General features: G+C 37.7%; 1 protein-coding gene across 3 annotated transcripts in view; it reads right to left on the bottom strand.

Annotated features, from left to right (window-relative positions):
* The window catches only part of Trps1 (transcriptional repressor GATA binding 1), a 236,252-nt gene that overhangs the window by 156,619 nt on the left and 66,685 nt on the right, over positions 1-12,948 (bottom strand). For all 3 annotated transcript variants that reach the window (XM_057791672.1, XM_057791673.1, XM_057791671.1), the window contains exon 4: positions 9,239-9,842. In XM_057791672.1, coding sequence (XP_057647655.1) covers positions 9,239-9,842 — 604 coding nt within the window. The remainder of the gene's footprint in view (positions 1-9,238; positions 9,843-12,948) is intronic.

Consider the following 12,948-nt stretch of genomic DNA (forward strand, 5'->3'; position numbering starts at 1 on the left):
CAAGTGAGTTTGAGGCAAATTCTTACACAAACCAACTAGAATTCCATCACACAGTGTAAAGGCTTTGGGGACACAGGTCTAAAAGGACATGGACATATCATCAGAACCATTCATACAATCCACATTTTTGAAAACTCACATTTTCTTCATTCTAGTTATATAATTAAAACAAAATATATGGTTTTTCTTTTATTATTAAGAAAGCATGCTGTGGTGAATTTGAAATGAGCAAGAACTGGTCAAGAATGATTTGCGGATATTCTAAAAATTTGATCAATGCTGTCATTAGTTGAACTGTGGTTTGCAAGGCCGATAAACCCATAAAAGTTTACAAATGAATTAAAGGCTACTTTTGCGGTATGAAGGACTTCTTCCTGTGAAAGGCAGATGATTACCCTTGGGAAACTAAGTACCTTTAATTTCTTAGATTCCACAATAGAAGGCCACTTTAATGTGCCTTGGTCAAACATATGTGATTGTTATGAAGCAAATCTTGGTGAACATATAATTAAGGGTGGTCTGAACCTCTGAAACAAGTGCTAATGCAGTGTCAACATAGAAATGTTATCTTTTTCTCCTTCCTACTTTGTTAAAACACAACAGACATTGATTCTGCGATTTTGATAATCTCATGAAAAAAAAAATGTTCTGTAATGGAGTGTGAGTGTTTGGGCGATATAGGAGGACAAAGACAGACATTTTCAAAGCACTGAAATTTGACTTCTGTTCTCTTATGACTCAAAACCCACACAGTTGCCCATACATAAGTCCAACCTGCACCTACGGAAAATGAGATTTACACCAAGGTTAGAGATTCTGAGAAGTAGTCAGACTATGACCCTAGGAAACTAGATAGAAACAAAGAGTGAAATTGTTCCCTCAAAAAAGGCCAAGTTGGTCTATGGAGAGTGTTTTCACCTGAATCATTTGTGTAAATGCTGATTAGGGGGGAAAAAAGAACCTGTTTGAAATTAAACATGTCTAATAGCAAACTAAAACCTATACTGTGGATACGATACAAGGTAAGTATATCAAAACATACACCTAATAGTAGAATTATGGGAGTCTATGTCTATGAAAAAGAGCAGATATTTGGGATTATCAGTTATTCTCTGAATTCTTTCTTTCATCATTAACTAACTCAATGTGTAGGTCAGCAGCTCATCAATAAGTAGTTACTGCATATTATTACCCATGTTTATTATGACTGGAATTATTTTCTGTCTTAAAAATATCCTAGTACATAAAAGTGAGTTGAACATTGTCATTAGTTACTAGAAGTGTTTTCTCATGAAATATATTACAAGAAAATATATCAAAGAAATGATGAAACAATTGAATGATAGCTACAAGGGGATTATGAAAGTGTTATATTTTTATTATATTTTAGTTTGTTTGTTTAGTTGTTTGGCTAGCTATTGATACAGAATCTCACCAATTTGCAGTCCAGGCTAGCATGAAACCTACTGTGTCAATTAAGCTGTCCTTGAACTGGCAGTAATTTATCTGCTTCAATATTTTAAGTGCTGGGTTTACTGGTATGAACTTTCAGACCTCGTGGCTTCAAAGTGTTCTTTATAAGTAAAACTGGAAATACTCCAAATACTCATCGGTAAACACATTAATCAACAAAATGGTTAACCATGATAAAACAAATAGCATGGCATAACTTTATGAGCAAGGAAAAATGTACATGCCATATTGTAAACTTTTAAAAGTAAATTAGAAAATTAAAAGGTATATAGTCCTATGCTTCAATAAAATACATATGTGAGAGTATCTAAAAAACACATCTGATCTCAAAATATGAACAGAAATAATTTGTGCATTGGAATATACCAGTGGCTTTCATTTTCTGTCGTGTTTTCTTCTTTGCAATAGGCAAGTGTCACATGTATAACTTCCAAATGCTGCTTTTCAATCTTATTCACACACACATGGATGGTAGGTGCTCACAAGAAGCAAACTCTTGTAGGGAGTCCCACAAGCAAGCACTTATTAGCAATCATAGCACAGCCACGGAGGCTACGCAGGGACCCTGCAATTTGACAGCCAGGGCTAGCATGTCATCTTTGCCTTGACATGTAGTATGAGTCCTGGCAAACTATTTAATCTCACTGCCTCCATTTCCTCATCTAAATAAAAGGAGTAGTAATAGCTGAACTTCAAAGAATATGGATTAAGATGATGGCATTGATACCCCAATGAATTAATAGAAATGCAATATAAATTGAAATGTTAAAGTTTTGATTGCTTAGCCATTAATTATAAATAGCCATCTCTGTTTTAAAAGTTCCTTCATTTTTAATGCCTTTCTAGGTATGATTTTTTTTTCTGAAGGACCGTTCCAGGTTTTGTCTTCTTCAGTGAGAATTCCAATTAGACAACTACAGAGCTGTTCTTGTGATATATTGGATTATAAGTTAAGCTCATAAAGTTAATTCTCTGAGAAGAGATTATTTTATGGGTCATTTATCTACCAAGACCTTTTTTTAAAGCATGGTCAAGAATAAGTCTTGAATATAAAAACTTAAATGAAATGTAACATTACAGATGAATGTAATTCAGCACACCACAGTGTTATGAATCTTATGATTTTCTCCATATAAATTACTGATTTCCCCCCAAAAGCTGTAGCAAAAACCATACCCATTTGCATCTACACACTTGAGAAATAATCAGAAATAATTGATGTTTTTAAAATGTAGAAGAATTAAGTATGTTTTGTTTCAAAATTTGTGTATGTTAGCATTTTCTGGCTAACTTTAATGTTACAAATAAGCACATTTCCATATTTATCCCTTTCCTTATTAATATGCCTAGGTCAAATTTACAAAATTGAGAAACTACTGTGTTAAAAAGGCAAACCACCATGTAAAATTATTTTCGAGAGGCATCTACTACTCTAACTTGAACAAGAATACCAAATATTCAATTTAGCTTAACTGTCCTGGAATTAGAAAAACAAAATTAAGATTCCCTTTCCTCACTCCTAAGCACTGACAACATAGACAAAATATACTGTAAGTGAATGCTTTCCCAAAATAAAGTTTATCTATTTGGAAATTAATACTAATGATCAATATCTGTAAATGGCATTACTTCTCCCAAATGAAGGAAGACAGTGATTAAAATTCTCTGAAATGCCCCTCATCTTAATACCACATCCAGATGTAGGAACCCCAGCTTTCTAAGGTTCATTGAGTAGCTGACAGACTAATCACATAACCATCACCCTTGCCTACTCTTTAAAAGTTCTTAAGCAAAGCCTATGGACAGAGAAAAAGAGAAAATAATAATGAAGATACTGTTTACTTTTCTGATGCAAACAGTAATGAAATCCAAAATAATCACATATTATTCAGAGTATGGTTATTTTAAAGTAAAATATTAGTTTACATTTAGATTAGTCATGGCCAAAGAGAGAGAGAGAGAGAGAGAGAGAGAGAAAGAGCGAGCTAGATTCATATCAGGATGTCTGATGGCTGACACACTTCCGAATCACTGTGCAGCTCTCTGAATGCCTCAAATGTGGGCCACCTGTATACTATCCCCCTCCTGCGTCTAAATAAGCTCAACAGTGGTTTCCTTTGGGATTCCTGGTGTCTACTGCCTCAGTCAGTCAGGGAGGGGTAGGGGAAAGGAGACAAGCAGAAGGTATTCCTTCAGGAAATAACAAACAGATACTGTAGTAAGGGACACCACCACTGCACACCGACTGCAAACCCGCACAGTACACTGAGACATATCAGCTTCCCTTGGCTTGGAAGCCGCACCAGACTTCACAGAGAGTCTAGTTTACATCAAAGCGTGTTTTAGGTGTGCGAGAATGCTTTTACAAAGAGCCAATGGAGCTAAATCACAAAATAAAATTGGGCTACCAGAAACCTCATTAGTAAAACTAACAAAATCAAACTTGCACATATATGTGCCATTTTATTATTTTTTTATCCATCAAAAATTATATTACATTGCGAAAGATTAAAAACTAGTAAAGGGGGGGGGACTACTTGACTCTTACTTAGTAAAAATAATTAAAATGGCCATACTTACTATTATGCACTACTAAGTTCAATTCGTGGGCTTTATGTTGAAAAATGCCAAATTATATGGGTTTAGATCATAAATATTCTTAATGGATGTCACCCGGAAAATGCATCAAACACAAGGCCCAGGCAGAGAACTATACAAGAATTACACAAAAACTGAATAGAAAAAAATAAATTTAGTATATGTTTTCTTTCTTCTTTAGACAAGGATTATTTCCATGTGCTTCTGATGGCGTCTCATTCCGTGTGTGCTGGGATATGTACATGTAAAAAAAGAAAAACAAAACTCAAAGATGATCAGGAAAACGATTATTTACATCGACATTACGTCCATTTTTTCTGTAGGATGATTTAGATTTTGGTTTTGCTTTCATTAAATAGAAAGCAAAACAATGTATCTTTTCCCTTCAGATCATCTTTAATTTTAAAAAGCCCCCAAGATCTCATATCAAATGTTGTAAAGGAGTTCATCATGGGGTTTCCTTTGCCTGGCTGCCAGTAGACTGTCCCCAAAAGAACGTTTTTGCATCTGAATAGACTGTCCGGTATCAGCAGCCTTTAGACTTTAAATGTAACACTGCTAAAGAAAGGTGGAAACAAGGCCGCTTTGTACTGCCTAGGTATCACCTTTACAAGATGAGTGAATAATCACACTCCCTTGGCTTATCAGGCACTCTGAATCTGCAGATCTCAAAGGCACTGACAAACACTAATTAACTGAGCCACACAGCAGTGCTGAGAGGAAGAAGGCAGTAAGTAGATCCTGGGTCAGAGATAGATGTTTGGGTTTCCTGCAGGCTGGCCTTTGACAAGCAGGGGCCAACCCCCTCCCAGAGGCCCACATCTGAAAGTCTCCAGGAACACCAACGCAGTGCAGAATATAGACCTTAAAACCAGCAAACTTCAATAAGGATATCGAAGCAATAAACCTAAATCAGTTTCACTGTGGCTCGGTTTTCCCTGGGTGTGTTGAAGAAAGTTCCTAATAACTTCAGTGCTCAACCCTAAGATAGAATTTCCGCCTACACATGTAAGTAGGGCACTATCTCAACAAACGAATTGTCCTACTTCTTCCTCTAGATTCAGCCATTAAACTTACCTATGCTTGGGCATTTGTTGAAAAAAAAAAAAAACAAACCTCCATTTGATAGTGACAAAATCTTTGTGATATTTAAGGAACAATTTTTTTCTTCCTATTCACATGGCAGATATCTGTGACAGAAAAATAACTTTAAAAATTCTACTACAAGAATAAAATCCAGAAGGATAAAAGAGGAATTAATAAAAGATTAATATAATTACATTTGTTATATGTATTTCCCTAAAACTAAATACACATATACATACAGTTTTAGAAATATATCATGAAAGAAATGGTTAGGAAAAAGGGTGCAAAATTGTACATAAGTCAATCAGATCATAATCTACCATTTAAATATGGAGAAATAAAGTTATGGGAAAACATGTAACTAACTGATTATCCTACATTGGCAAGAGTAATGTTGAAGATACTAAGTTCTTCTCATGGTCAGATTTAAATATAAGTAAAATTACTGGGTGGGTTTGTCTTTGTTAAACTTTGGTGACCATTTCAGGAATAAAGTTTTTGTTTTGTTTTTGTTTTTAAGAATAAAGTTTTTAAAAGGCAAAGATTGCATGTAACCGTGGACCATTTTAACAAGAAATGTAACAAAAGTTTTATTTAGCAAAACAAGCCTTAATATTCAAACTCACAAACTATTCAAAAGTATACTAATATTGATTGGCCGATATGCAAGAAAAACTCTGCCTTTTAAAAAAGCAATTTACAGAGGACAACTCTGGCCAATTTGTTGTCCTTTGTTACCATCTAAGCTGAGTGAGCCACAAAGGCGGCCCGAACAACTTAACATTCTTTATACATCTATCCTATTCTTCATAAAGTGAAAATGAGAGGACATTCACTAAATGAGAACATACACAAAAGGCCTGAAAGTCCCAAACAAAGGCCACTTCTGCTCTAGACCGAGACACAACAAAAACAAGCCAATAAAGAAATAAGAAAAAGGGCTGACGCTAATGAACGGAATATTGTGAAATATACAGTCTTCACGAGACACTTCCTTCGACACTTGCAGGAATGGAGCAAGCCACTACCACTAGACCCAGTAAAAATGCATTCATTAAAGAAAAATTTAAAAACATGTTATCAGAGAAATAATCTTGAAAGCAGCATTCTAACCACTGACTTTATGAAAGAAAGCTACATGTATTTGGCCTAGTCATTGAAAATGTCCCATTTCTTAGCTGCAGTCCTGAACTACTTTACGTCAACACATTCTAGGACAACTTTTTCATACGTGACTTTTTCTATCGGTGCATACATCATGTTTGCACAGTTCAAAGTTCTTCTCTCAGCAACAACAATCTATGTACAAACATTGACTAGAATGCTGTACTACATGCTGTGTGGAATAAGTTAATGAAAAACTGGCTTCCACACCAACAGTAGGTCTCTACATGTAAATAAACAAGGCAACCAGCAGGTCCCACTGCACTTCAGAAACTCAAGAGTCAATACTCTATCCTATACCTAGACAGAACATGGCATTTTATTCCAAGCATCTCCATATTCTTATTGTGCATTTATAAACATACTAGTTGGAAGTTTTACAACTACCCAAGTGGATTGCATTACTTTTGCCTTTAGTAAACATGGTAATGACATTCTGCTGGGTACTTTCTTCCAGAATGAACAGATAGTATATGTGCTATGATAACTTAGCATCCCATATTCCACCACCAAAACTGGGAAACTCCTCAGTTTCTCAGTCAAATGCTGCTCTGTTTATTAAAGTGAAGGGGTTTCTTTGAAATCTCACTAAGATATATATCAAAACTGAAAATTCAGTTAAGAAATCAAACCAAATATTGCACAATAAACCAAATTGGCCACTCTTTGTACTGCACCTTCCTAATGCTGGGACCCATCAATACAGTTCCTCATGTTGTGGTGACCCCCAGCCACAAAATTATTTTCGCCGCTACTTTGTAACTGTAATTATGCCACTGTTATGAACTGGAATGCAAATATTTGGGGGAGATAGAGCTTTTTCAAAGAATTTCCTATTTACTCTTTGTCAGTAGACTAAGAGAGTCCAAAAAGAATCATTGAAACACAAAGGTATACATTTTAAAGGACCAAATTTTATTTAAGTCACAGAATAATGTATTTGACTTTTAAGAAGTGTGTGCGTGCCTGCATTGTGAAATGAGGTAAAAGACAACCTTGAACGATCATCAATCACAAGGTTAGGGTCTGAGCCATTCACCGAGGACTTAGCTGTGCAGAAGATCTTCTACGTCAGCTGCCGATGCAGAGGAAGTGAAAGGGCAGTTGAAATGGTGCAATTGAAACTTAAAGTCAGGGAATTAAGGAAGTGGAGGAACTGAAGAGAACGAATTGTTCTCAGAAGTTTTACCATCCTCAGGCTGGTCGCAGTAATGATAGGCTTTTCATCCGACTCCTTAGCCAGCTACTTATCATTCCAAATTCTTTGAGCATACAAGGAAGGCAGAAAAACTGACAGATTGGAAATAGTTTGTTTTTGGGGTTTTTTTTGTTTGTTTGTTTGTTTTTTGTTTTTTGTTTTTTTTAAAAAGACACTGAAGTAACTTGGAGCCATGCAGAAATGTCAGCTATGTGGAAGAGGAAGAAAAAGGGCTCTAATGGAAAGTACCCAATTGTACCCCATTCTAGAGGTGTCACCGGAGGATAATAACATATATAACATATATGATACCCATTCTCCCTCTCAAGCCAAAGCCACAAAAGGCCCACGAGACCAGGAAGGCTTGGAGCCTGAGAAAGGCTATGTACAATCAGACAGCTGCATCTATCTGCAGTTAGGCAAAGGGAGCTCCCGGAGGGCACAGAACTGTTTGTTTTCTTTCTAAAGTTACTTAGAGAACATTTGCTCCAGCTAAATAGCAGGAAAAGCTCTTTGTTTCTCAGGGTAACAGGGGTACCCCCTCTTCTATGTCCAAGACTCCTTATAGCTCTAGGGCTTAACTACAGGTAGGAAAACAAACTGCTTTTTTTTTTTTAAACTGCACCACTTCCAAGGGGCCTTCCTCAACTCTACTCCACAACACCAGAGACACACAGAATGGCTTCAGGGAATCTGAAGCCAAATGACAAAGGGGCAGCTAAGATCATGGCAAAGCACTTCTCTCCAGTGTCCGAGACCACAAACCCGTGGTCTCTGACCTTCAGGTCAAAGCCTTAGGCTGAGTGAGCACGGGTTCCTAACCAGGTGTTTTTGTAAAGGGAGCTAATTTCTGATCGTACCTTCTGTGCCAGAAACATAGCTTCAAAACCATCCTGAAATCTCTAAATTTTCTCAGCACGCAGGTGAAATGCTGAAGGGTACTTAACTGCTCTAGTCAAAACACACATATGGCACACCGGGAGCTCATGACGTTTCAAAAGCTAAAATATTTCTTGAGAACATTGAGTCTACAACGCGTGCACAAAAATGAAGGTTTTCCTTACTTGGAGATTCTTTTTCCCTTTGCACCCATGATTTCCTCCCTAAAAGGCCTTGCAATTGTGGAAGACAAAAAAACTCTGCTTTGGGCAGCATTTGTACTATTCATGTTTAGGTTGTTTTCATCCTTTTCATTCTTTCTGGCAACTTAACTACAGGCGTCATTATGTTGTTGTTGTTGTTGGTTGGTTGGCTGGTGTGTGTGTGTGTGTGTGTGTGTGTGTGTGTGTGTGTGTGTGTTTTAAGAAATACTACTTTCTGGATTAACATCTCGCCCAGGAGTTTACATTCTTAGTGTTTTAATCTCTGCTCACCTCCCTTACTGGGTTCTGTACCACAGCAACTTAAACAGCAGTTAGTTATTTGAATCCAGCTGAGCATCCTTATCCTTATGGGATCAGAAAGCTCCCTCCTCCAAAGGTGGCTTTGTTGCTTTGCATAATCACCAAGAATGATTAACCAACATTCAAACCAGGGCTGAGAGCAAAGACAAATAGGCAGCTGCCTACCTGTAGGCTGCTTTCTGATCCTTTGGTCTTCATGCATCTAAAATCTCAACACAGATCACTTCATTTCACTACAAAACACATTAAACTAAATATAGAGAACGTTTGTTTCCTTCAAAAGATAGAAATGATTTTAAAAAGTAAACCTTCCTACCCGTAACAGCGACTGGGATTCGTCCTTGGTCTTGCTCTCGCCAGATGCAGGATACTGCTGGGTGAGGGAGGCAGACTTCTCGCCACCAGCAGGTGCCCCTTGCAGGAAGCCCTTGGTATCGACGGCCAAGCCATACATAGGTCGTGCCAGGTGGGCAGCTTCGACGTTGGGGCTGTCTCTCAGAGTCTTTGTCTGCTCTTGGGAGCTGGACACAGGCGTCAAGAGCCCTAGGCTTGCTTGAGTGTAGGATGGACTGCCCCGCAGGATGTCAGCCCCCCTCCAAGACATGCTACGTAGATCATCGTTGGAACTCTCAGTCCAGACTTTATCTTTCAGCCCTTCCTTATCATCGAGTTTCTCCCTCTTGACTATGCTCTCGGGAACCGTCTCTCCCATTTTAGAGTCTGGGTTTAGCAGACTGTAGACCTTGAGGTCAATTTTGGGCTCTTCTTTGATGGTGGGTATGGCATGGCCATCCTCTTCGCCATTAGCAGTAGTGATTTCCTGTTCCTGGCAGTGAACCGTGTTGAAGTGCTCCAAGAGTGACTGAGTGTCAGCAGCTGTGAAGCTGCACTGGCGACATTTGTAGCAGCTGTGTGCTCTCCTGGAAGGAAGAAAAGAGTCAATGGGAAGCCAGGATTCGGAAGGGAATATGCTCTGTGCACTAAAATAGTCCTCATGCACCTGACTTCTCTCGTGCAATGCAGCAGACTGAAAGAAACACAACACTCTCCACTCCCAGAAACTGGAATTTAATTAGCAGGCATTTTCACTCCAATGTAAGAATATGAAGTTTTCTTTAGCACTAACAGTCATGAAAACACACACATACACACACATGGGGGGGGGGGTCAGCTGATTGTTTACTTTTGTTATCATCTGCTCTGTTCACTTTATCTTGGTGGATAATAGTCAATTCTGTATTAGTAAGATATTCGTGTTCTGAAAACTGATGTCATCAATGCCCTTTCCACTTTTGTTTATCTGAGCTGAACTCAGGCTTTTTTTTCACTATTAATACATTAACATTTTTAATGCTGAGTTCTTTTACACCTTTTCCCCATATTAAAATATCCTATGATTACAACATTCCTTTCTAGCATATGCTATAATCAATTTAGCCATGAAATAAGGCTACCTGACCTATATAATCTAGAAAATAAGATGTGCCAAAACAAAAATCTGATAAATAAATTGCATAATCTATAAATAGATATAGAAACTGAGTATACTAAATGTCTGCTAGGTATCAAACAGCCTGGCAGTGGCTGTACAGATAAAGTTGTTAAAGGCGTCTGTATATGTGTTCCTGTTAGTACTTTCTTTATAAAAGTCATAAACAAATAAATTTTATTGCCATATGTTATTACATCTCCATTGTTAAAGAAAAATAGCTGCTATATTATTAGGATAAATGTTTAATTAAATAGAACATAGGTATTTAATTGTAAAAAGCATACCAGAAAAATACACAATTTTTGCAATGAGGCACTCTTATGAAGCATTTTCTACTTACCCCATAAAACCAAAAAGGTAGCACAGTAAGTTCTATGAGCTATCACTTGAAGTTACTCCAATTACAGATAAGCATCAGTATATCATTTTGCCAACTTCTAGCTACATAGTGGTAAAATAGGAACTCAGAGTCCTTGATTACTTGGCATTTACAGGCACACTTCATTACACACAAATATTTAGATACATAAAATGATGTATGGTAATAATAGCATGAAAGAGAGTTTAAGGCATATGAGGGTTGCTTAGGAAAGTCAAGGAACTTTCTGAAGGAAGTCTACAAATCCAAAGGACAAGAAGGAGCTGTCCTTTTGGGAAGAAAGAAGCAGGTGTCTTAAGCTTACCACTGTAGTAATGAAACACCATAACCAAACCAATTTAGGGAGGCAAGACTTATTTGGCTTACATTTCATCATTGCTTCATCATCTAAGGAAGTCAGGATAGGAGCTTAAGCAGGGCTGGAAACAGGAGTCAGGAGCTGATGTAGAGGCCACGGAGCGCTGCTTACTGGCTTGCTCCCCATGGCTTACTCAGCCTGATTTCTTATAGAATGCAGGACCATAGGTAAGGGGTGCCACTATTCACCATGACTGGACACTCCCAGATCAACCAGTAGTTAAGAAAGCCCTACAGGTTTGTCTGCAGCCTAATCTACAGAGGCATTTTCGCGGTCAAGGTTCCTTCCTCTCAGTTGACTAAAGCTTGTGTTGAGCTGACATAAAATTATCAAGCACAAGAGGAAAAGGGCACATTTTAGCAAATCTGAGATATGGAGAGGCCACTGTAGACAGAGAAATAACAAAGAAGGAAGTAGTATGACTAATCCATTGGAAGGGTCACCTAATGCGTTGGTGATTGTCATAGGAACGGTGGATACTTCTGAAGCCTGTGGAGACCAGTAGGCAGGGAGGAACATGACAAATGTATAGTTAAATTATGGAAGAGGGACTATAACAGTTTCTGCATTAAATGTGTCTTGCTATGAGTTATGTCTGAGGATGAAATGTCAAAACAACAAGGCTCCCACGTCCGGAGTTCATTTATGGACAATAGTGTGGAGAAATGATGCCTTAGCCAGTAAGTCCTCAAGAAGCTGATGCCACAAAACATCTAACTCCCTGGTCAAAGCTCAGCTTTTCAATACGCTGAAGCCTAAATGTTTCATGATATTTTTAAATCAATGAAATTACTGATAAAATGAAAAGTGAAACAACAGAGGGGAGGCTGCAAAAGATCTTGCAATAGAAAAGAGAATGAGGACAATACCCATTTACAAAACAGGTCATGTGAGGCAATTCTAAAGCTGCCTCATCTTCCTGAAAAACTGTCTAGACAAGACTTAAGAACCTAAATGTTTAATGAGTGCCAAAGTAGGGACCAGTATTTAACATGAAAACCATGTTACCAGATATATCGTGATTCTAAGTGAGTTAACAAACTCTCAAGTTATCTCTCATCTTTTTAACTTTACGGAAACACAGGTAAAGCCCTTACTCTCCTTAGGAATCTTAAGACACACACTGACTATCATTCGTGACAAGAGAGTAAGTTTGGATTCAAAGTTCTCGCGAGACCCGACTAATTCTTCCCTCCTTGAATCAAATCTAAATAAATAATAGAGGGCTAATTAAAAAGATGATACTTCTTCCAAAAGTTGGGAGTGATGTGAACATTTCAATACACATTTCTAACACAGAGTGGTACCTTTCAGTCTCTGACATGCACAGTCATCATCTAGAGACATGGATGAAACCCAGTCTCTGACTTAGCCTGCCAGGAACTCAGCAGCTTACAGAAGAGTATTCTCACAGGAACTTCTTATGATGGGTATCATCCATCTCTCATCACTCCCTTCTGAGATTCAACTTAACAGTGGCACACATTGAAACAGCAAACAAGAAAGGCTAAAAAAGCTGTGGCTGGGGATGTTTGTGATGCTGATGTAACTTGGAGTCAAGAAACAACAGAGAGATATTAAGAAGTACATACGTGGTACAATTTGAGAGGTACTATTTATTGTTCGTTGTTTAATTAGATCGTCTGCCTATATTAAGACAATCTAAAAGACACTATAAATGTGGTATATATTTTGGATTTAAGTTCTATATGTTTCAATCAAGTGAAGAACAAATATTCTTCTCACACTATGAAAGGAAACAGGACTATATTTCCATAGTCTCCTTCCATTACAGAA

This window comes from Chionomys nivalis, chromosome 17 (assembly GCF_950005125.1).
Source record: "Chionomys nivalis chromosome 17, mChiNiv1.1, whole genome shotgun sequence".
Taxonomy (NCBI): Eukaryota; Metazoa; Chordata; class Mammalia; order Rodentia; family Cricetidae; genus Chionomys; species Chionomys nivalis.